The sequence below is a fragment of the Moschus berezovskii genome, chromosome 9 (assembly GCF_049115385.1).
Source record: "Moschus berezovskii isolate FMDL1 chromosome 9, NW_MosBer_1.0, whole genome shotgun sequence".
NCBI classification, from domain to species: domain Eukaryota; kingdom Metazoa; phylum Chordata; class Mammalia; order Artiodactyla; family Moschidae; genus Moschus; species Moschus berezovskii.
Window position 1 is genome coordinate 14988530 of NC_142468.1, and position 24907 is coordinate 15013436.

Below are 24907 nucleotides of genomic sequence, written 5' to 3' on the forward strand. Positions count from 1 at the left end.
AAATCAACATGCCGCAAATCTCTGAACCTCAGTTTCCTCATAAGAAAAATGGGTTTAATAATGTTTCCCCAGCTGATTTACAGGGCTGTTGAGAGACTTGTGGAATGAAATTTTAATTTTGTGGATGCACTTTGTAACCTGCAAAGTACTTCATTGCATTAAAGCAATATCATTAAAATGAAGATGTAGTTGGCCAACCAAATTACCACTCCCAAATAGAAATTCTGTGATAACCCAATTTTCATGTGTTTGGCTGGCGAAGACAAAGATTGCACTTGTATCTTTTTGGAATCCAGGCAGGCAGTGATGGCATCTCACTAAAACTTCTGAGACTTGGGGAGCACTTTGTGGTTGCCTCTGGCTACGACTTGCTCTCGACAGTAAAGAGCATCCTGTCTGAGGAGCTCTATTAAGATCTTAATTTCAGGGCACCAGTTAGCCTTGAGACCCCAGCCTGTCTTCACCATGATCAATCTGAAATAAAAGCACAAGAATGAATGAAACCCACTCCCCACAGCCTCCTGAGGTATGGCCCTTGCATCTTGGAATATTCTCTGTCCCAACACTTGAGTTGTAGGGCCAGACAGACATTTGTATGGTTCCTCATCCAAGGGATAAGCTGCTTACTGTGCAGTTTTTCTCTTTGTACACAACATTTTGAGGCAAATGGAATAATTGCCCCTGGGGAGGGAGTTCATTTTATTCAGATAACATCACCAAATAGCAAGATTTGTGGCACATATTTCTGAGAAAACTCTCAGCAGCAGTCAGATGCCTGTCTGTGTCCCCACTCCCTTGGCATCGCCTGCAGGTAGAGTCATAGCTTAACTATGAGAATATATGATAAGGGAGATGCAGAGTGTGGTTTATAAATTATTTTCTGATGCTGTTTATGGAGGATGAGACTATAGTTGGGTTGGGTGGTGGCGGAATGGAAGATCAATAGGAAATGTGTCCTCATCAGACACTCTAAAGACCTTGGAACATAGCTACTTCTCTCCAAGTCCAGAATCAATTCATCATTGATACACTTGTACTCAGATTCCCTTCTGGATGAACCATCATGTTAGGAGATATGGAGGAGACCCCCAAATACTTCCCACATAGACCAGGAGCTCTCATTTTAGTTGGAAAGATAAGATGTTCTTGTGAATAAAGATAAGAACCCAGAAGAGAGACAGGCAGGAGGAGAAAAAAGCTCACACTGTCCAATCTCCTGCCAGGACAAGACACTTATTTTATCCCATTTGACCATCACCGTCACAAGGTAACATCTTCATCTCATTTTATGGATGAGAATACTAAGAGCAGAGAGGTAAGATGACTTTGCTCCAGGGGCCAGAGCAGCGGTCAGTGGCAATAAAGTGTCCATTCTTTGTCTGCTTAATTTTGATGGGGCCAGAACTGAAGCTTCAAATTGCCTTCCCTATTGATTTTGTCAGAGATAATCACCAATTTCAGAAAAACAAAACAACACTTGGCTGTCCTTCCTGTTCCCCAGTTCACTGAGTGGGGGAGGGGGATGCTGAGGAACTACTAGCTCTCGATTTGAAGCTTTAATGTCCTTTTCGGTTGATAAACAATATTCCTAAACAAATAACTGCTCTTGTCCGTTTGTGTTTTCAAGGCCAGATCTCCATCTCTCTCCTGGCTGAATGCTCCCTTCCCCCACCAACATCTTCCCACGTTCCTTAGCTTCTCCTTTCTCTCTCTCCTTCCCTCCCCTTACACACACACACACACAATCAGACACACACCTTCCCACCACACACCCATATGCAAAATAAAATTAGAAATACCGCCTGACTCTTAAGGTATTTAGGGAATGGAGATCTTCAATCAATACAGCCAAGTCCTCCATTCCCTCCCTCCCAAGCCGGGTGAGAGGCAGGCAGAGCTTCTGAAAAGAGTCCAGACAGCCATGATCTTGACACAAAGAGGCTCTAAAGGAAAAAAAAAAAAAAAAGACCATTTGTGCTTTCCTGTGCCTGCCCTCTGGCCATCAGGTCTCAAAGCTACCAGATTCTCAGAGGCCAATACCTGGCAAGCTGTTCTTTTGCTTATACGTAAGACCCTTGCAGAACACGAAAAGGTTTCCTGGTTGTCTTTTTCATTTTGATGCCTACCGTTAAAACACAGAGAAAACAGTATCTGATGCTTCAAAAATATAGGCTGAGCTGATAAGCATATTGTCCCCATTTTAAAGGCTTATTCTTGTTTGAATCAATCAGTTGAGGAAGCAATAAATAATTACTTGTTTATGATGTTTGCCTTCACCCAGAGGAGTGTAGCAGGGCAGTGAGGTGGTCTCTGACAGCTCACGAAGCTGAGGTGGTGGTGGTGCCCGTATTCCTGCAGGGGTTCTAAAGCTCTCTCTGCCCTCTCCAACCTCCATCTGACACACACTGGCCAACTGTCCCCACCCTCTTGTGCAGCTTGGGACCTACCTCAGACTAGTGGGGTCAGAAGAAAGAAAGGAAATAGGAAGAGCGAGATGGGGCCAAGACTCCAGGCAGAAGCTCCTGGTTCAAGCTGTTCAAGCTCTGTGTCTGCATAAATGGCTCAGTTATACTCCTTTCTCCCAAATCAAAGCTCCCCCTGGGTTTCAGGGTGATGCTGGGCGGTGTAGAGGCTGAGAGCAGCTGCATTAGTTCAAATCTAGGCTCTCCCACTTACCCGTATGTCCTTGGGCATGTGAACTTAGCTCCTCCGTGCCTCAATCTCCTCGTCCATACAATGGACATCACAGAGCTTCTGCTGAGGATGAACAAAGCTGCCTCATGCTAAAGGCTTAGCACAGTGCCTGGTTTCCAGTAAGGGCCCAACAAATAGAGTCAATAATTACAAAGGAGTGCTCAAATAGCGTTCGCCCTGGGCAGGCATGGTTTAAGCTCTTTACATAGATCGTTGTCATATAAGCTCACTTCTCTCTTTTACAGATGGGGAAACTGGAATCTGAAGATCACCCAGCTGTGAATGATGGCCATTCAGACCCTGGGAGGCAGACAGGCTCCCGGGTCGGGGCTTTCAAGCCATCAGCACAAGGACGCTGATCTTCAAGGGTGGTCGGCCCCCAGGGAAAAGCTGAACTCCTAATCCCCTCCGATTTTCTCAGTATGAGAAACACGGGAGAGGATGGAAGGGTCTCAGCCACAGCGGGGAGGGAAGGAGCAGATGACGGTGAGAGAGCGTCCACATCAGGGCTGAACCCAGAGCTCACAGCTGGACCGGTGGCTGAAGTCAGGCGGGGAGCCCCAGCCCGCTCCAGAGGAACGAGGTGGGGGAAGGTTGGGGGGTGCAAGTCCACAAAGCTGAGCGGGGTGGCCAGAGCGCCGCCCCCAGGAGGGAAGGGAGGGGTGGCGGGGCTCTGGGAAGGGCGGCGGGCGTGGGGGGGGGGGTGCCCGGCTGCCGTCCCCGCCGCCTCCTGGCCCCCACTCGCCGGCGCCCAAGTGGGAGGACGGCAGCTGCCCGCTCCCTCCTCCCGACACCCCCGCTACCTGCCCGGTCCCCCAGCGAAGCGTGAGGAGGCTGAGAGCCCGTGGGGCCGAGCCCGCAACTTTGCAGCCTCGGGGAGGGCGAGAGCCGGCGTCCGGGGCTCCTCTTGTCGGCGACCAGAGCTCGGTGAGTTCCTCTCCCCACCCGCTCTGCGGCGGCCCGGGGGGCGGCTTCCCGGGCGCCCGGGAGGCGGTGGCCGCCCAGCCCGCGGCCGCCCGCGCTGTCTGTCTCGCCGGAGCCCCGGCTGTGCCGCCCTTCTCGGCGGGCGAGGCCGGCGCCAGTGCTGAACGGACAGCTCCCCGCGCGCCGGGGACGCCCGGGCGGTCCCCCGGGTCCCTTCTCCCGCTCGCGGCTAGGGCTGCGGTGGTTGGCCGTGCGCCCCTCGCTGCCCCCAGCCCGTCCTTCTTCCCCGCGCCGCGGCGCATCTGGAAGCTGCTCCCGCGGCCCCCCTGGCGACCGGCGTGGGGAAGACACTTGCTTCTAGCCGGAGCCCGGGTTGCCGGCTCTCTGGGGGTGGGCAGCGCCGCCGCCGCCGCAGCCCCCCCGGAGCTCCTGGAGGAGGGGCAATGAGGGGCCCCCGGCGACCACCCCCAGTGGTCTCAGCCCTGCGCCGAGAGCCCCGCCGCTGAAAGAGGCCCGCGGTCCCTACGGCGCCTGCCAGTTTCCGGGGGGCTCCGGCACCTGCAAAGGGGACTCCAAGGTGATCAGTCACCCGATTGGCACGGGACAGCCTGGACCGAAGCCTCGTGGCTTTCGCCCATCCTGGGTGCAACAGCCCTTCCCAGAACTTTTCTGGAGTCTCAGGCTCGCCTACTCCTGAGCCCCTGGAAAAGTTCTCGCGGGCGCCCAGAATCCTATTTTTCAGTGGCTTCTGAAGCTGGGCAGGAACCGGGACTGTGAGGGGCGAAAGGGAATAAATGCGTTGGTGCGGGGCTGCAATCCGCGGCGGGGGTCGGTCCGCTGAAAGGCTGGCCAAACAGCCACTCCTGTGCCCGGGGAGAGCTTGTTGGCATAGAAAGGGTTTCGGCGGCGCTATCGGGGTTGTTTGGGTTTCTCGCACCAGGAGGGCGGGAGGCAGGCGCAAAGTGGGCGGCGGGGGGAGGGGGCGGGGGAGGGGGCGCAGGGGGATTTTAATTTCGTCGCCTCTTTGCCAATAAATAGCTAGGGCAGTCAGAAGTTGGAGAGATGGACTGAGCAAAACCAGCTGACCCTGGTATTCCGGTGTGCCGCCCCATCCTAAATGTGTGTGTGAATGTATTGATTGTTGTCATTGATTTTTCTAAGAAGCCAGGTGGCAGTGGCTGCTATGTGTACACTCAGACACACACAAACACAGATACACAGGCGCACACACAGACTACACACACAGAATCACACACAAGGAACATCCCCCCACACCCCGTGCAAACATCAGGGGCCCCACAGGCACACATACCCCCAAAGCTCTTTGGGTTATGGGTAAGGTTGCTGAGTACGGCCCAAGAGGGGGGTGGGGCAGAGAAAGGGGAGGTGAAACAGGACTGGCAGTAGGTCGTTTCCATCTGCCCCCACCCCAGATCTTCTGCTTTGTCCTCCTAGGGGTAGGAGGGAGAAATCCCAAACCCAGGCGCGTTTCCACTGCCATAGAGGAGCAGAGCCCTAGTTCCCCTCCCCCGCCCCACCTCCTGCAGACTGAGAACAAGCTCTTGACCTAGCCTTCCCGTGCCTGACCCCCGGGGTGCTCTGGGGTGCTGAGGTTGCTCAAAAATGGAGGAGGCAGACACCAGGAGGTAGGGTTTGGCCCCCAGAGGCCATGGTGATCTCAGGGTGTCACGCCTGCTCGGTCACGGTTAGGGAGAAGAGGAGGGGTGATCTGAGGGACGTGGGTTTTAGTGGAACAGAGCAGACAGAACTGGGGAGCACCCTAGGGCGCCCTCAGGACCCCAAGGTAAGTCTCCCTCTTACCCTGGACCCTCAGGTATGTGATCGAGGATGCTGGCCCTGAGGCTGCTCAACGTGGTGGCCCCCGTCTACTTCCTGTGCATCGCCCTGGTGACCTTGGTGCTGCAGCTCTTCCTGTTTCTGCCCCGCATGCGTGAGGACCCCTCGGCCGCCCGCCTCTTCTCGCCCGCCCTGCTTCATGGGGCGCTATTCCTGTTCCTCTCCACCAACGCCCTGGGCAACTACGTCCTGGTCATCCAGAACTCTCCGGACGACCTGGACTCCTGCCAGGGGGCTGAAGCCAGGAGGGCCCTGTGCCCCCCGCCCAGCACCCACTTCTGCCGAGTGTGTGCCAGAGTCACCCTGAAGCACGACCATCACTGTTTCTTCACCGGCAACTGCATCGGGAGCAGGAACATGCGAAACTTCGTCCTGTTCTGCCTCTACACCTCGCTGGCCTGCCTCTACTCCATGGTGGCCGGCGTGGCCTACATCTCCGCAGTCCTGTCCATCTCCTTCGCCCACCCCCTGGCCTTCCTCACGCTCCTGCCCACCTCCATCAGCCAGTTCTTCTCCGGTGAGTGGGCCTTGGCAGGCCGGTTGGGCCCTACACAGAGACCTTCCACCTCAACCCTACATTTGCCAGGTTTAGCAAATAGTATACAGGATGACCAGTTACACTGTAATTTCAGATAAAACGATGCTTAACTTTTCAGTACAAGTATTTCCTGAATATTGCAGGGGACATATTCGTACTAGTTTTTATTTGTTTGTTTTGTTATCTATTTGAAATTCAAACTAACTGGGCATCTATGTCACCTGGCAACCTCCTTCTCCACCCCCATCCTTATTCATTATCTCATTGGGTGCCACTATCCACGTGCTCATAGAACTGTGGCCATCCAGGCAATATGCCTGCTCTGTAGCAGGCAGGGCTGAGTGCTGGCCGTCCCTCCATGCAGCCTGTGAGGTAGCCCCATGCCTTGACCTTCCTCTGCCTGGACCCCAGTCCAGCCAGCTCACTCATTCCTCCAAGGGCTTTGCCCTCTAAAGATCTCGCCAGTCAACCACAGGAAGGTTGACCAGGGTGCTGGGCCAGTCCGGCCCCGGCCCTTCTACCCCATTATATTTGACCCCACCAGGTTGTTCTCCAGTATACAATGGCTCAGAGCAAAGAGCACCCTGGTTGGAGTTGTAACCATATTTAATAACCCCATCTTCACACCAGCATCATGGGATTGGCGGGGGATCTGACCCTCCAGGAGGCTCTTACACCTGCAGGAGCGAGGTGTGTGTGGGCCCTCACACTGGGGTCAGCTAGGCACCCTGGTGAGGGCTGTACTTTGTAAAGTGTACCCCAAGGAGACTGGGTTATCAAGGCCCAAAGGGACCTGGTCCCTGGAGGCAGTTCTTACCACCTTACCTGGCCTTGAAATCTGCCCTGACCTCATTTCCTTCACGTCGCCCACCCTGGCCCTGACTGTCTTGGTTCTTACAATCACTAGCATATATAGATGGGCAGGTAGCCATGTGTGTATGACGTTGTTATTTCCATTTCTCATGAAGAAACAGGATCAGATGGGATTAAATGGCTGTCCAATCTTTTTATTTCTGAATGACAGCCTCTGGCCTGCCTCCCAGGTCTTTATAGACAACACACAGCAGCTCAAGACAAATAGTTTGTGTCCTCCCCCACTGACCTTTCCGGGACAGAGAAAGACAGAATGCAGCCACTTCCACAGAGAACCCCAAATCGTTGTGGTATGTCTGGGCTGGATGCTCATATGAAATTCTGTTCTCTACTCTGGGGAAGCATCATTTTGGTCTTTCGTTGGGGCTGCAGCCCAGTCCTTTGGAGACAGAGAACTTGGTGCCATTTGGCAGTGGGAACACAGAGGCCCAGGAAGGACCTGGCGATGAGGGCTGTCTTGAGGGCTGGTGGTTGAGCTGGGCCCAGAACTCAGAGCTCTCGGGGCCTTCTGGACCCGGGCGGGTGCCAGCATGGGAGGCTGCCTGGGACTGAAATAACCAGCCTGGGGGAGGGCAGGTGGGCGGGTTAGGGGGTGGAGTGTAAGCACAGGCAGGTGGAGGAAGGAGGAGAGCCAGAGAGCCTGATAACACTTCCTTTTCCAAGTAGTTTTATTCACATAAAAATGGATCCTTCCTAAGGGAGGATCTTGAAATGGTTTGATTTGAGATAAGCCTGGACTTGAGGCCTGTCTATATGTGCTAGGCTTGGGAAACAGGAAAGTAAGGAAGAGGGACCTCTTGCTTTAATCTGATGGGGGAAACAGAGCCAGTCAGTCGCTTTCTTGGGGCCCATACCCTGGTTCCAGCAGAAGAATAAGCCCCAGTATCTTTCACCTCCTCGCCAGACCCCCTCATAAAGAAGGCCTCGATTTCTAATCTCCAACTGTCTCATCTCACCTTCCTCCATTGACAGGCTTTCATCTTTCCTCTTGGAGAAGGGACTGGCAACCCACCCCAGTACTCTTGCCTGGAGAATCCCATGGACAGAGGAGCCTGGCGGGCTACAGTCCACGGGGTTGCAAAGAAGTCATACATGACTGAGCAACTGACACACACACACACACACACACACACATACACACACATCTTTCCCCTTGCCAGCCTTTCTCTCCCCTGCCCTGACACACAACTCCCCTATTCAGCTTCTCCCTAGCTTCTAATCCAAATGGTTGAGGCTCCCCCCGACTTCTCATCTGCTCAGGAAGCCAGGTGGACAGGTGGGTGTTAAAAGGAACAAAGTTGCCCAGGCTGACCTGTCCTCAACTGTGGGGCTGCCCCTAAAGCAGATCTGCCACCAGAGCATGGGATGGCTGCGAATGTGGGGCCTAGGGGCTAAAACTAGGATGGGTGTTCAGATGGCTACTGCCCACATGCCCTCAGTTGGTGCCAGAGAAGAAGGACTGGCCAGTGAAATTTTTAGAAGTTGTTCTTTCTTTTGGCTTTATGGGACCACTACAGGTTGTGTCACCTCTCTGAGCCCCATTCTGCTCATCTGAGAAATGGAGGTGATGCCATTTGACCTGTGTTCATGGCATTTGGAAAACTATGCCAGTGTGGTAGGTGCCAAAAAAATCCAGTGGACAAATAAAAAAGTTAATGTTTGTTGGGCAAACTATATGTGCTACTCACCATGCAGATCTCATTTCAGCCAATCCTCAGGACAAGTCTGTGAGATAAGTATTATTATATAATTTTTAAAGAGTTAGCAACCAAAGGCTTAACAAGGATAAGTTGCTTTGAAACACACAGTATCAAACCCAAGATTTGGACTCAGGGCTGCTAGCATCCAGAGCCCATATTATTCCCACCATACTGCTTTCCTGGGGCTGCCCCTCTGAAGTTGCTTCCTGATAATTGAGCCACTTTGGGAGGGAGGGAGCTTCTTATCCCTGGATGGATGTTAAAAATCTGGGTGATGCTCTGTCAAAGGTGCGTGGTGGGAAACCAAGCTGGAGAGACTGGATGGTGTGACCGTTTCAACCCATTAGGAAAATTCTGTGATTTTCTAAAGGAGCAGAACTATTATTAAATAGTTCAGAGGAGCTGAGGCAGCCAGGCTAGGCATCTTCAAACACTTTGAGAGAAAACAGATCCCCAGAATAGCCTTTTATAGCTGCTGCAAGGGGCCAGGGAAAGGCCATAAGGTCTTTTCTGTATGCCTTGATTTGTGCCAGAAAAAAAGCCTGTGGAAAACAGCTGCCATCAGCCCAGGCTTGTCCCTGAGGCTGAGTTGCAAGGCAGGCTTGTGCTTGACAGCTCTGATGTTCGCACATCCCAGCTTGCGGGCCCTCTTTGCCTGTCAGCATTCCTGCACCCCAGAGGGCACTGTGATCCCAGGGTCCTTCATCCTACACGTGGCTGCCTGAGCTAACCTGACAAGGAAGAAGTGGGTCAGAGGCATGGCACAGCCCAAGGTGAGCCCTGTCCCACTGCTGTTCCCTGCCCCCAGTGCAAGCCAGCTGGACTGAGCTTTCCATCCCTCGGGCAGTGGGACTTATCTGTCCCCAAGTTTGCCAAGAGAAACTTGCTATCAAAGCTCCTAGGGCTGAGGGCAAGACAGGGATGCTAATGAGCAAACCTGAGTCATATCCACTTCCTGGTTACTGAGTCCAGCATTGCTCAGATTGGAAAAGTTTTAAAAGCCCAGCCCTTAGGAGTCTGGAAATGGAAGCTTGGGGAGATGAGAAGAGGTGCTTGGGGGCCAAGGGAAGCTGAAGAAGGGAGGTATATGGTTGAGATTTGCAGAGGATGAGTAGGTTGTAAGGTGGGGGTCTCTGGCAGGTACTTGCATCTCACTGGAAGGAGCAGTGGTGAGCTTGCCCTGCAGGAGAGAGGGGCAGAGGAGGGCTTTTGAGTTCTCTGCTAGGCCCACTGCCCTGGAGGCTGGACAGGTAGAAGATGCCAAAGTTGTAGATCAGCCAGTTCTCCAAGCCCTGGAAAGGAGAAGGAGAAAGCTTGATGGTCTTAGGAGTTAAACTTGAGCCTCTTTTGGAGGTAGTCTCCTTATCTGTGAAGGATGCTCAGCAGGATGGACTGGGCTGAGTGTGAACCAGAATGCTGGTCACTGGGCACACAGTGTCCCTGAATGATGCAACCCTATGGAATTACTGCTATTCTACCCATTTTACATTATGAGCAAACTGAAACTCACAGAGGTTAAGAAACTTGTGCAAGACCACAGAGCTGGGAGATTCAAACTTAGCAAGGACCAACCACGCCAGCTCGGAATAAGAATGGGGAATCACTCAGTGGATTTTTAAGTCAGTCATGGAAAGGGCTGATTTAGAAGGGTTTAAGGGAGGTCCGGCTCAAGGCAAGGGGCTAGACTGACGACCTTGGGGGCCTCTTCCAGCCTTAGCAAGCTCTGATAGGACAGCTCTGGCCGAAAGTTCCAGTGGCCATACTGTCCTCTTTTTAACATTGATAATTGAATTATCCTCTGCGCTGCCTTGAAGCTCGTGACTTCTTCTTGATGACGAAGCCCTGTTCTCCATCATGCTGTCACTTTCCTGAGTCCTCCCAGACAGTGCTCACAGCTCTGAAGGCAGCAGTCTCTGCAGTCCAGACAGTTGCCCAGGCACCATCTCCCTCTCCAGGGTCCTCAGCTCACCCCTCTCTTCTCCTGAGAAAAACCCCTCTCCCTGTTTCTAGCCCCCAAAGAGAAGGCAGAGAGAGAGATGGGCAGCACTGACCCTGAGCAAAGGTTAGCATCTAGGCACTGCCCATAGGAGTTTCCTTTCCTTCTCCCCCAGTCCCCAGCCTTCCTCTGTGGCCTCAGAAGCCATCAGCACTAAGAAAAAGTTAGGACAACTAGTCCTCTCCCTCGCCACAGCGCTGAAACTGCTACAGAATGTAGTTTCAGCCTCATTTATCTCCCTCTCTCCGGAGCGGAAAGCGCCTGCCTGGATCGCAGTCTCGTACGTGGCCTGAGTGTAAAGCGAGTCTGGTGTTTCCCCGCCCCCTTCAGGAGCTGTCCTCGGTCCTGAAATGTGTTCCCCTCGCCCTCTGCAGGAGCTGTCCTTGGTTCTGAAATGTTCGTCATCCTCATGCTTTACCTCTGGTTTGCCATCGGCCTGGCCTGCGCTGGCTTCTGCTGCCATCAGCTGCTGTTGATTCTCCGGGGGCAGACCCGCCACCAGGTGCGGAAGGGCGTGGCGGTGAGGGCCCGGCCTTGGCGCAAGAACTTACAGGAAGTCTTCGGGAAGAGGTGGCTGTTGGGCCTGCTGGTCCCCATGTTCAACGTTGGAAGTGAGAGCTGCAAGCAGCGGGACAAGTAGTGGGCGCTCCCATCATTCCTCTGTGTGTGTGTGTCTGTCTTGACTCCTCGTGAACATAAGACCACAGCACCCTGTCTCCACCCATGACCCACTACAACTTTGGACCGGTAAGGTCCTAGTATCCACCCCGGGTCTGTAACACCAGAGAACTGTGTTGGTTGGTGGATCATGACAAGGAGGAAAGATGGCCACCCAGGCATTGCTAGGCTCCCCCATGAGCCAGTCTGGTGGCTGATAACTGTTCAGAGGCCTCTGATTTTGTTGCCTTCCTTTGGGTGCCTGCTTTCCCCCTCTGCCTGGTTCGTAAACTGTCTACCAAGTCTCCTGTCTTCACTGCTATCTGCTAGAGCTTTTCCTCTCAACCCTAGATTAGGAGCGGGGAGCGGATTCTTACTGCTGGTATGATGTTCCCTGGGGCCTGAAACCTGGCAAAAAGGTTTAAAATGATCACGGGTGAGAGGCAGCCAAGTCAGCTCTGCCAACTGCTAGTGAGGTTGGGAAAGGAGGGTCGTGTGTTCTCATCTCCTCTGTGGAACTGTGGACAGTGGAAGGAAAAAAGAACTCCATAGCTTGCTTCCCAGCCCCCAAGTTGCAAGGCCTTTTCTCTGGAAGACAGAAGCCAACAGCCTGAGATTTTCCAGCTGCTGTCCCCTGTCCGCCCTGCCCCAGTTGGCCCCCCAGCCCAGTCCAGGACCTGGCTGGATGCTTCTTTTCCCTGGCACTCTTCCAGCCTTTGCCATTGATCTGCAACCTCCAAGTCTTACATAGGTGACAGGAAGACATGGAGGAAGGGAGAAGGGAAGGGAGATACTGATAAATGCGAGAGGTGTGTGACTGTACAACCACATAGGAGAGGGCACGTGTGTGTGTCAGTGTGTGTGTGGCGGGGTGAGGAATGTTGTTATGAAAACAGAGACAGAATAGGAGGCGAGAGGGTCATGCAGAGGTTGGGCACTGGAATATTTTAGGACTGAGAATGAGGGGGGCAAATGGGCTTATTTCTGAAGGACATTCTAGCAGCTAAAACTGCCTGGGGAGATAGTGAGTGCCCCACAACTGGAGGTATTCCAGAAGGGATTGGGCAGTCATCTGATAGGTGTGCTGTGGAAGGAATTTCTGCACAGGGTCAGGGAAAGGAAGCTCCTTTCCACCCCCACGACTCCAGTGTCCTCTTCCTGAGCATGAAAGGACCCCTTGCTAGGTTCAGAAACAAGACCTGCTGCAGAGGTGCCTGGAAGTTATTTACTTTCACAGAGGATGGGGCAGGTAGGGAGGGGTCTGAAAATCATGATGCAAACTTTCAGGACCCTATCCACCCACCAGGGAGACAGTCTCTTGCAAGACAGGACTACTAGATTTTAATGCTAGTTGAGGGTGTCGGCTTTTGAGAACAGGGACATGGAGCCATTTCAGGGGCAGATCGGGGCAGTGGCAGGGAAAGCAAAGCTGGAAGGTGATCAACTCTGAGGAGGGAGACTGGGAGAGTGCAGGCTCAAGAATGTGGGGAGCAGAATATAGGAGTGCAAATAGGAGACCAACCCTGACTGGCTCTGGATGAAGGCGCTGCGGTGCGTTCCGGGACCCAGATGACCAGACCTCTGGGTTATATGAGGGAGTGGAGGCAACACAAATGACCCCTCCTGACTGGGTCCCAAGGCCGTTCTGCCATCCAGCCTGCTGAGGTCCACACTCTGCAGCGTCCAGCTCATGGTCACAGAGACCCCAACCATGGCTGCACAACACATCACAACACCTTGAGCTCTTGAGCAGAGCTTGGGAAGGTTCTGCCTTCATGCCTCCGAGAGAACTGATGTAGTAATAGTGCCACCCGCTCATACTGCTCCCTCTCATATCCACGCATTCATCCATGCCTCCTACTGTATTTACTGAGCACCAACTATGTGCCAAGTCTCTACCAGGCACTGGCATACAACACTGAACAAGATGGTGAGGTCCCCGCCGCTGGGAGCATCCAGCTGCTGTCCCCATGCACTGACTCCCACCTCCTGAAAAATGGTTACTCTGCCATCTCGCTGGACAACAGGACAGGTCATTTGGAGGGGAAGGATGTGGCAGAGAGGGTGAAAGCAGAGCCCAGGCTTCCAGGATGGAGGGGTTATTGAGGGGGGAGCATGCTCACCCTCAGTTCTGACCACACTGAAGCAGTGGGAGTGAAAAAGGAGCAGGGAGACCCCAAAGCCCAGGCTTGGAAGCCAGCCCTGCCATACTCCAACTCCTGGAGGCTCAGCCCTTGTGAAGGAGCAAAAGACAGATGATGCAGGGAGTCATCTCCTGGCTGATTGGCCAGAGGGAGTGGCGGTGGGGAGATTGCCAGGTGTAGGGCTTGAGTAATATTTGTACACATGGCTGAGTATTGTCAGTGAAGAACATCAATAAAATATGTGGTTTTAAATTGGATTTGACGTGGTTGCTTTGCCACTGTCATTGGTAGCAGAGCTGGCCAGGTTGGAATGCACAGACTCAGTCACACTAACTGCTAAAATGCTGAAGGTAAGAATTAAAAATGTTTCTGTTCCAGCAGGCAAATAACCACTGTACATAATCCACCCCTGCTGTCCCAGCTGCTCCTGCTCCTCCCCTGGGATCCCAGGCTCCTCTCACAAGTCAGCAATGAAAAGGGCAATGCCTGGCAGCTGCGTGGGACCCCCCAGGACCCTGCTCCTGCCCTTCAGCCAGTGTCCATTGTGAGGGGTCAAGGTTGTGCTCTGTGGCTGGTAAAAGCGTGGGCATCACCCCCGGTTGGAGGCAGGTCTGCATGCTAGGATCTACGGACCCATAGGCACCAGGGATGGAACAGCTAACCCTGCCTTCTCCTCCCTCTCCTTCCCATGTCAGAGGACAGCTGGGGAGCCCACCTGGTCTTTCATCTCATCCAGAACTCAGCAGCACTGAGAACTGGCCAGGGAGCCCTGCCCTCTTGGCTCCTACAGTATCAAGACACCTTGAGCTACCCAGCCCTCAGAGCTTCTGGGAGGGCACTGAGGCCTGGGGGAGGGTCTGGTCCCTGAGCAGGTGAGTGGACATAACCTCTAATGGTATCCAAAGACATGCAGGCCTGGACTGATGGAAGGCACAACTGCAAAGTGCTTGCTACTTGGGTTGTTGAAGAACCTTCAGCCTAGGCCAGTGTTGTATACGGTCTGCATTCCCTGAACATTCACCACCAGGCAACCAGCAAGGCAGCCCCTAGATATGCTGGAGCAGGTGGGGAGGGGGTGAATGGAGCTGCGGTTAATCCTCACCACATTCTAGAGCAGGAGCCATCTGTACTCCACCGGGCAGAGACATCTGCCTTGTTCACCATCTTACCCTGGATGCTAGTGGCAGCTAAGCACATAGTAGATGATCAATAAACACTGACCAACATTTGCACAGGTCAGTGCTTATTCGCTCACTCCATACATCTTCCCCTGAAGTGTCCAGCGCTGGAATCTGCACACAGTGGGGCTGGAAGACAGACGAGACAGCTGTTCTCCAAGGATTCACATCCTGGGAGAGGTTCCTGGGAGTGCTCGGAGGAAGAAGAGAGAACACGCAGATGTAGGGGGCTTCCACGTGGACAGAGCCGGGGAGGGTAGGTGAGGTCTCAGCAGGTGGAGGGCCTTGGGAGGGCTGACCAGGTGGAGGGCACAGGCCTGGAGCCTTGGAGTGATCGTGGAACGGTAAGCCTAGGGGACATCACAGAGGGAGTTAAGGCTAAGAGATGGGACCTGAGCAGAGGGGCCTTGAATGCCAAGCTAAGAAATCTAGAATGAATTTGATAGGTCATAGGGAATACTTAGGCCACCTGATGCAAAGAACTGACTTCTTGGAAAAGACCCTGATGCTGGGAAAGATTGAAGGTGGGAGGAGAAGGGGACGAGAGAGGATGAGATGGTCGGATGGGATCACCGACTCGATGGACATGAGTTTGAGCAAGTTCTGGGAGTTGGTGATGGACAGGGAAGCCTGGCGTGCTGCAGTCCTTGGGGTCGCAAAGAGTCAGACATGACTGAGCGACTGAACTGAACTGACTGAGGGAAACATTGAAGGTCTGAGCAAGGGGATTATCTGATTAGATCTAGAATTCAGAAATGGAGCCTTGGCAGGTAGACTGGAAGTGGGAGGGACGCGATCGGAGGCATTTGCTACGGTCTGAGTGTGATGTAACCAGGGTCTGGGTGGTTAGTGGCTGTGGGCTGGTAAGGAGGGTGGATGCCAAAGCCACTTCGCAGACAGGGAGCATGACCAGAAAGCTGCTGGGGAAAGATCCGAAGTGATCCTGAAGGTTGAAGTGGGGGTGATCAGGGTGACCTCAAAAGGCAGGCCAGCAGGAGCCCTGGAGTTGGTAGAATGTGACCCTAGATGGGGTCCTAGGTGGGGTTCAGGGCCCCCTGAAGCACTTTGATGCTGTCATTGGCCCATCATTGGCTGGCAGTTGATGGTGTCATTAATAACCACCCTGCAACCCTGAGTGGGGGAAGAAGTCAGAGCTTACTTTAATGCACAACTCTCTGACTCCCAAAACCGCGGGTCGGGAACCATCTGCCTGTGGCAATAGAGGCCACAGGTCCTCTGGCCTCCACACCCAGTGTCAGATGGAGTGACACACTGGGCTCCTCAGAGTTCAAGAACCAAAGGATGTACTGGAGGAGACCTAAACCACATCGTCCTCCACTGTAATGAGGAGCCAGTCCTAGGTCCTGACAGGCATCTTTCAGCCAGTCTCCTCCCCTAAGAATACAGCTGTCCCCGTCACTCCATGCATTTGGTCCCCCACGTGTCCTGGCTCCTCTCTGTACCCTGCATCCTCCGACTGGCCTCACTGCTCCCCCTGCTCTGGGCATGCTCTCAGGGATGCTCGAGAGGCAGCCCCTGCTGCTGTGGAGAAAGGGGGGGGGAGTTGGGCAGGGAGCAAGGATGCCCAGCTGCCATCTTATCTCGGGTGCTGTAGAGGTGAGGCAGAACCCTGGCCCTGCTCACCAGCCAAGGTGAGCCCGTTGGAGTGGTGGGGTGGGGAGGGGAGCTCAGCGGTTCTTCTGCTGGCCTCTGCCTCTGCCTTCTTCCTCCCTCTCTGGATGGTGTGGGCCAGGCTCCTCCACATTCCTTAAACTTTCACTGATGCCGACTCGATGCCAGGAAAGATGCCAAGAACCAGGCCAGTGCAGATGACTGAGACCCGTTGCTTAATCCAGGGGAGCTCACTGGGGGACGGCCAGTCACAGATGATGGTGGCTCCGAGGCGTGAGAGTGTAGATGGGAGGGAGAGGGACAAGGTGCTGGGGAAGCACAGAGGAGAGCACTCACTGGGCCGTGGGGAAGCTGGAAGACTCCCCAGAGGAGGTGACACCTGGGTCACACTGGATGAGTAGGAGTTGGTTGGGCAGAAAAGCAAGGCTGTGGGTGGAAGTGGCGATGGGAAGGACTATCCAGAAGGAGGGAGGCCAGGTGATTTCTGGGAATTTCAAGTCTCCACGTACGAGGGATGGGCTCATGAGTAGGCAACGTGAGGCCACAACTGAAGATTTTTAGTCTTGAGGGCATGTGCTCCTTGCCTCCTCCCTCTGACCACTTCTTACCAAACTGTGACTCAGCCTAAACCTTGGCTCCTCCTAGGTCCAGGCTGTCCCGCTTGGGTGCATCGGGCACAAACTGATGTCTAGATCAGCAGGGTCCTCCAGGTTGGAGTCTAAAGGCAGGGGTCACGGTCATCGCTGAGAGTTTCAGCCTGAAGCCACTGGAGAGTTCAACTGGGACCTCTTTCTGGGCCCAAAGAGGGGCCCCTGGAAGCTCCCCATCCCGCTTCCCTTCCCAGCCAGACTCAGCAAGTGGGGTTAGAGGGAAACTGTTTCTGTCAAGATGGCCTCTGGGAGTAGAGGAGAATCAAAAAGCTGAAAACCCTGAGAAGCAGGGAAGACTGCATGATGCACAATCTCCTGTCTCTACAGGCAAGGCCCACATGCCTTTGGTGGCATGCTGCCCCCTGGTGGACAGCCCCACAACCACATGCCTCTTCCATCTGCCTAGGCCTCTCCCAGCCCCACCACACGCCCTGGGGTATGTAGTCCAGCACTGGGGGGATCTTCCCCGACACTTGGCAGCTCTGACTGACTGCCTCCTGCATGGGTTTGTCTCCCAACTCTACTGTAAGCTGTAAAAGGTGGGAGTGGAGATGATGGACTGCCCTGGATTCCCCCCCACCTCTTGCAGAGCATGGTCCACCGACGCTGCTGTTGCAGTAATTCCACTGTGAGCGATAATGACCAACACTTCCTGAGCACTCTTTACCTGGCAGATCCTTATCATATACACACTCTGCCCACACTGTTGATTCCTCACAGTAACCCCTCGAGGTGTGCTTTAGTATCACTTCTCTTTTCCAGATAAAGAAACAGAGGCACAGAGAGGTTATATAATTTGCACAAAGCCTTGCGGCAGAGCTGGGATTTGAACCCAGGCTGCCTGCTCCTGAGTTTATCCTTCTAATCCAGACACTAGGTGGTCTTTCTACATAAACTGTTGTAGATATCCAATAAATTCCCTGCTGAAAAGTAACCGAGCTTTTACTCATCAATTCATTGACGGACGCATCCAACACATTTATTCAGCACTAGAAGGCACTTCCTGGTGGCTGGGATGGTACAGAATTTGCCTTCCAATTAGGAGACCCAGGTTCGATTCCTGGATCGGGAAGATCCCCTGGAGAAGGGAATGGCAACCCACTCCAGTATTCTTGCCTGGAGTATTCTTCTATGGACAGAGGAGCCTGGTGGGCCACAGTCCATGGCGTCCAATAAAGATTTGGACACGACTGAAGTGACTAAGCGCACACTATGCAATAGGCCCTGGTGGGGACAGAAAGAGGCCCAAGGCTCAGCCTCTGTCTTCACAAGAGCAGACAGTCAGCTGCCTAAGGTGACCATGCAGATGAAAACAGGCTGACTTCAGAGCCAGTGAGGTGAATCCGGTTCCTCTCAGACTGATGATGACGGCAAGTTGCCCTGGATGAAGCAGCTTCTTCTGGAGGCTGATTGTGGAGACCTGAGGACAGTGCAGGCTGGGGACCCTCCTCCAGGGCTCATGGATGATGCCCAGCCAGCCGGAAAGGCCTGAGCTGTCTCTGGGCTGCTGCCCTCCCGGGCAGTGTTGTGGCACCTGCAAGAGGGGACCAGACTCTGCCAGGAGGCTGAGCTCAGCATTTCTCACACCCACCCCCGGGGACCAGAACAGGGGAGGCACCAGAGACCCTGAGATGGCCTGGGCTCCGAGGAGAAAGGAGTACATGTGTCAAAGCTCACCTACAACATATGGGAAGAGAGAAGCCTCTGGAGGGCCCAGGAGACAACCGGAAGCGAGATCACGTCCTCCCAGCGGAAGGCAGCATTAGCCGATGCTCAGCAGACGGAGCCGGGCACCAACCTGGAAACCTGAGCCGCCAGAGCTGAGAGCCGGGTCTGGAGGCTTCCAGAAGGGAGGCAGTCCTGTGTGCGGGCTCCTTCCCAGAGTCCCTGTCCCCAAATGCCCCTTTCTGGTCCACTCATGATGCCCGAAATCCCCACCACCAATATCTCCTTAAAAAAAGACAGCACTCCCCCTCCCACCCCAAACTCCTCCTTTCAAATTCTGGGATTGGCTTGAGCTGCCTTCCTTTCCTGCCTGATAGTGAGCTGAGAGTTGGGCCAGACATGGCCTGAATGGGGGATTTTATCTTTTATTTATTTGGTTTATTTTTTATTTATTTATTTTTTGGCTGTCCTGTATCTTAGTTGCAGCATTTGGGATCCAGTTCCCCAACCAGGGATTGAACCTGGGCTCCCTGCATTGGAAGCAGAGTTTTAGTCACTGGACCACTAGGGAAATCCCTGAATAGGGGCTTTTAGATACAGAGGAAGGGCGAGTGGCGTCCAAGACATGGTGCTCTGAGGGGAAAGGGGACCCTGCAAAAGAAGTAGGCCTTGGATGAGCAGAAGTCAGGGTGAGGGGCTCACATATCCCCTATCCAGTAAGTGGCATCTTGGAAAGATCACCACACTGAGTCCAGAGTACCCAGGAGTTTTGATGCTGAGTCCTTGTGTGACCCCGGGCAAGTCACTGTCATGATTGGACAGTGGACCCTTTTTTTTTAATAGTTAAATATGCAATGTTTAGATAGCATATTAAAAAGCAGAGATATTACTTTGTCAACAAAGGTCCATCTAATCAAAGCTATGGTTTTTTCAGTAGTCATGTATGGATGTGAGAATTGGACTATAAAGAAAGCTAAGCGCTGAAGAATTGATGCTTTTGAACTGTGGTGTTGGAGAAGACTCTTGAGAGTCCCTTGGACTGCAAGGAGATCCAGCCAGTCCATCCAAAAGGAAATCAGTCCTGAATACTCATTGGAAGGACTGATGCTGAAGCTGAAACTCCAATACTTTGGCCATCTGATGCGAAGAGCTGACTCATTTGAAAAGACCCCGATGCTGGGAAAGATTGAAGATGGGAGGAGAAAGGGACGACAGAGGATGAGATATTGGATGGCACCACCGACTCAATGGACATGAGTATGAGTAAACTCCGGGAGTTGGTGATGGACAGGGAGGCCTGGCGTGCAGCAGTCCATGGGGTCGCAAAGAGTCGGACACAACTGAGCGACTGAACTGAATGCAATGTTTATTACTGTAATTCACAGTGTTTCAGGTATACAGCAGTGATTCAGTTGTATGTATATTTGTTAATATATATGATTCATTTGCATGCATATATATATATGTTCTTTTTCAGATTCTTTCCCATTACAGGTTTTTACAAGATACTGATCCCTGTGCTATTCAATAGGTCGTGGTTTATTTTACATATGCAGTGCATATCTGTTCATCCCAAATTCCTAATTTATCCCTCTTCCTTTCCACTTCAGTAATGATTAGTTCGTTTTCTATGTCTGTGAGTCTATTTCTGTTTTATAAATAAGCTGATTTGTACCTTCTTTTTATTCCACATATAAGTGATATCATATGATATCTCTTTCTCTTTGACTTATTTCACTTAGCACGATAATCTCTGTTGCATCCATGTTGCTGTAAATGGCACCATTTCATTCTTTTCGATGGCTGAGCACGACTCCGTGTAGATACACATCCCATCTTCTTTATTCAATCATCTGTCAATGTACAATTTAGATTGTTTCCATGTCTTGGCTATTGTAAAACAGCACTGTTATGAACACTGTGGTACATGTATGTTTTTTAATTAAGAGTTTTTGCCTTTTCCAGGTATGTGCTTAGGAGTGGAATTGCTGGATTGTGGGGTAACTCTATAGTTTTTAAAGGGACTTCCCTCCCATTTTCCATAGCTGCTGCACCAATTTACATTCCCACCAACAGGGTGGGGGGGCCCCTTTCTCCACACCCTCTCTGGACTTAGACTTATCAAGAACTGGACATTCTTAGCCCTCAATGGGACACTTGGTCTGAATGACCTCCCCAAAGGGGCAACACAGAAGGCAGCGGGAGGCTTCTGAATTGTGACCCCGGGAGGCTAAGCCCTAGGAGAGCTGACTTCTAGTCCGGGTTATGTCCTAGATTCGCTGAGTGCCCTTCTTCCAGACATTGGGCTCAGTCTGGCAAACTTCTGCCTAGCGTGTTGTGCAGTGGGCAGTGGGGGAGAAGGCAGGAAGAGGGCTTAGGCAAAAAAAGCAGTGAAGAGCAAGTATGACTTCAGAACTGGAAAAACAGGGGAGGTGAAAGGACATACAAATTAGATTTTGATAGATTCCAAGCCAGCAGCGGCAGGAAAAGGGCTGTTGCTGCTTTTAATCAGGTTGGTAAGGGCTGCTCCCCAGGTCCAGGTGGAAAGGGCCCCTGGGAGACCCGAGGAGGGAGCCGACCAGGCGGCCAGTAGAACCAGCAGCGAGGTCCATCCACCTGGGCGCGCCTGGCAGCGGAGGCCAGGACTCCCTGGCAACATGCTGGGTAATTAACAGAGAGGGGGGCAGGGAAGGGGAACGACTGCTAGCCAGAGAAAGGATTTAATTAGCAACGCTTTCAGGAGAGAAAATTAAATTACAGGAAATGGCAGTGTACTCAAACCGACTCCTCAGACACCTGCGCGGGCCAGGGTCGCAATTCCACCGCCCGGGCCCACCCCGTGGGTGCAGGACTGCGCGGGGCTGGGTGTTACCCCGGCTGGGCTGCGCTTCTGCGTCGCGTTTGGGCATCCCTGGGGCCCGCCAGGGCTCGCTGCCGTGGCTTGGCTCGGCTCGGCGGGAAGGGGGCGCCCGCGCCCCGCAGGCCAAGGTGGCCCGCCGGAGAGGACCTGGGGGGCGATCCAAGCCTAGAGGGGCCGCCTAGAGTGTCTTCTCCTCCCCGGAGCCGCAAAGAGCTTCCAGGGGCAAAGGGGCGGGATCGAGGCCCAGACTTACGCTGCCAATAGTGGTCTGACTCATCTACTCGTCTGAGAAGTGGGGAGAACTAGCCTGATCCGGAGAAATCGGGCCAGAGAGTGCGAGGACAGGGCGGCCTCGTCCACGCCCCGTGCGTCACCTCCTGGGAGGTGCTTGGCGTCCAAGACCTCTCGACCTGGCTCTCCTCCCTGCCGCCTCTGCAACCACGGGAGCCTGGTGTCCCTCTACCCCGCCCCTCTGCACCTCCCCTTACAACCTTGCGGTATTTTTTTTTTTCTTGTAACAATAGCAACCATCCTTGAGTTCAGGCTAGATCCAGGCCTTCTGGTGAACACCCCGCCTAGGGAAAAAAATCACTGAATCATGCTGCTGCTGCTGCTGCTAAGTCGCTTCAGTCGTGTCCGACTCTGTGCGACCCCATAGACGGCAGCCCACCAGGCTCCCCCCTCCCTGGGATTCTCCAGGCAAGAACACTGCAGTGGGTTGCCATTTCCTTCTCCAATGCATGCAAATGAAAAGTGAAAGTGAAGCCGCTCAGGCGTGTCCAACTCTTAGCGACCCCATGGACTGCAGCCCACCAGGCTCCTCTGTCCATAGGATTTTTCAGGCAAGAGTACTGGAGTGGGGCACCATTGCCTCCTCTGACTGAATCATGACCACAGCCCAGATCAGCAGAAGAGGAAACGGGAGTTCAGAGGCCAAGGGTGTCACCCAGGAACACACAGCTGTCAAGTGATGATGCTGACGTCATACCCCATTGGCCTCTGAGCAGTTGATCTGCAGGGGCGCACCGTTTTTGATCCCCAGTCCCTGATAACAGAGCTTCTCTCCTATTGGGCACTCAATAAGGATTTGTTGAACAAATGGTGGGTATCTGTTTGTTGGAGGGGGTGTAAGAGCAGAGGCTGTGAGGCTGCACTGAGGCGGCATGTGTCAGCACCTGGCGCTGTACTGGGAGGGTCTCATGGAAGCTGCTGCCCAGTGCTTCTCCAACTTGACAGTGCGCAGGAATCACCTGGGAACCTGGTAAAAATGCAGATTTGCAAGCAGATGGGCCTACAAGTCTTCTGCACTTCTAACAAGCTCCTGGAGACGGCCACGCTCCGGATCACACTGCACGGTGCAGGGCTAGTCCCTCTCCTTGGCCCCAAGCCCAAACCCACAAGGGGGAGCCACTGCAGTAATTCCCAGCTCAGTCTGCACTTCCTCTGAGGAACCTTATTTACTGGCAGGGGTGGGAAGGGAGGTCCTACCTCCCAGAGAATCTGACAGAATTGGTCTGGGGTGTGGCCGGGCCATGGGGATTTTAAGGCCTTCCACTATGGCTCAGGCTGTAATGAACCTGCCTGCAGTGCAGGAGAGCCAGGTTTGATCTGAGTCGGGAAGATCCCCTGGTGCTGGGAATGAATACTCACTCCAGTATTCTTGCCTGGAGAATTTCATAGACAGAGAGGCCCAGTGGACTACAACTCATGGGGTCACAAAGAGTCGGACACGACTGAGTGACTGACACTTTGTGCAGCCCAGGCTAGACCCGCTGCCCTGGGGGACAGTGATGTGAGCAAGGGGGTCTGAAGTTCGCCCAGTACAGGTGTGGAGGACTGAATGTGCGGAGGCTGCAGGCTGAGTCACCAGCCAGGAGGCTGGGCCAGGTGTGAGATTACAACTATCCTGGCTAGGGTGGGGCCTGCAATCAATACTGATTCAATAGCTCCCCACCCCTTGGCTTACCGCCCTAAAGAGGGGTGAGGCTGAGGACTGGCTGGCGGAGCGTGCTTGCCAAGTACTCTTCGAGGTGTGTGCTAAGGAGGGGAATCTGTTTTCAGGACAGCAGAGTGTGGGAGGCCAGCAGGGAGCTGGGCTGATGGGCTGCTCACAGCCTGTTTGGTTCTATGTGACAGGCTGTGATCCTGGGCACAAGCCAGTCCAGCTGGCCCCATCCTCACCCCTCAAATGCCTGCTTCACCTGCAGTAACGACTGTACAATTAGTTTCGTGAGGCCCCCTCCCACCCCGCCCCCCCTGCCACAAGTCTACATCTGATGGCACAGTAGCTTTTTGTTATGGCACAGTAATCTAACAAACTTGGGAGTGAGGCGCAGGGAGGTTACGTAACGTGCCAGGATCACGCAGAAACCCAGACCCAGGTCCAAAGTCGTATTTCCCTCTCACCACGCCGCCTCTACCCAGGCTCTGTGCACGCGTGCAGCTTCTCAGGCGTGTCCGACTCTTTTACCCCGTGAATTGCAGCATACCAGGCTCCTCCGTCCATGGGATTAACCCAGCCATAATACTGGAGTGGGTGCCATTTCCTCTTCCAGGGGAACTTCCCAACCCAGGGATCGAACCCTCGTCTCCTTCATCCGAATTCTTTACCACTGAGCTACCTGGGAAGCCCCTCTGTCTCTTTCCTTTGGCTAAAATGCTGGTCCCCTTCCTGCAACTGATGCTGGGAGATTGAAGGCGGGAGGAGACGGGGATGACAGAAGATGAGATGGTTGGATGGCATCACCAACTCAATGGATGTGAGTCTGAGCAAGCTCCGGGAGTTGGTGATAGACAAGGAGGCCTGGCGTGCTGCCAGGGGGTCGCAAAGAGTTGGACACGACCTAGCGACTGAACTGAACGTCCATGCAGCTTATCCAAACTCCACCGAACGCCAAGGCTGAACTCAAATCTCAGTTCGCCTTGCGCTCCGTTTGAGACCTTGGAGAGCTCCTGCAACTCTGGTCTGTCGCTGACCTGGGCACCAGTCACACCACCTTGCACTGCTGCTCTGAGTCATGTCTCCTGGCTCAGCTGTAAGAGCTCCAAGGTCAGGGACCACATGTGTCTTTCTGTGGGCCCTGGGCCTCAGGAAGCGTTTGGTGCTGCCAGGACTGGGCCTTGGGTGAGGCAAGGAAGGTGCCTACGGTGCAAAATTTAAGGAGGTGTTTAGGCTTGGGGTCATGTGAATGCTTCTGCTGGCACCAGCTGAGGGGGAGGCTGAGGAAAGCAGACGCAGGTGCTATTGTGGGTGAGCCCGAAAGTCTGAAGGTGCCACCGAACAGGATAATCCGCTTTCTAGAACTCTCTCCTAGTGTGCTGGGTGCTGGGAGTGAAACTTATCAACTAATATACCGTGCCTGTATCAACAGTTCTGTTCTCAACTAGCAGTTTAACATGAAGGACTCTTGCCCTAATCAAAGGATGCTAAAGCCAAAGATTATCAAAACATTAATCTTTGAAATAAAAGTAGACGTGGGTGGGCCCTATCACCTTGCCCAGGCTCACACGCCCAACTCTGGCTGTGTTAGACCTGGTGA

At 53.5% G+C, this 24907-nt stretch overlaps 1 protein-coding gene across 1 annotated transcript; it reads left to right on the forward strand.

Annotated features, from left to right (window-relative positions):
- Positions 1–5466: 5466 nt before the first annotated feature.
- ZDHHC22 (zDHHC palmitoyltransferase 22) lies at positions 5467–11222 on the forward strand. The gene is made up of 2 exons (XM_055435347.2): positions 5467–5992; positions 10957–11222. The coding sequence occupies exons 1-2, from the start codon at positions 5467–5469 to the stop codon at positions 11220–11222; spliced, it is 792 nt and encodes a 263-aa protein (XP_055291322.1).
- Positions 11223–24907: the final 13685 nt, after the last annotated feature.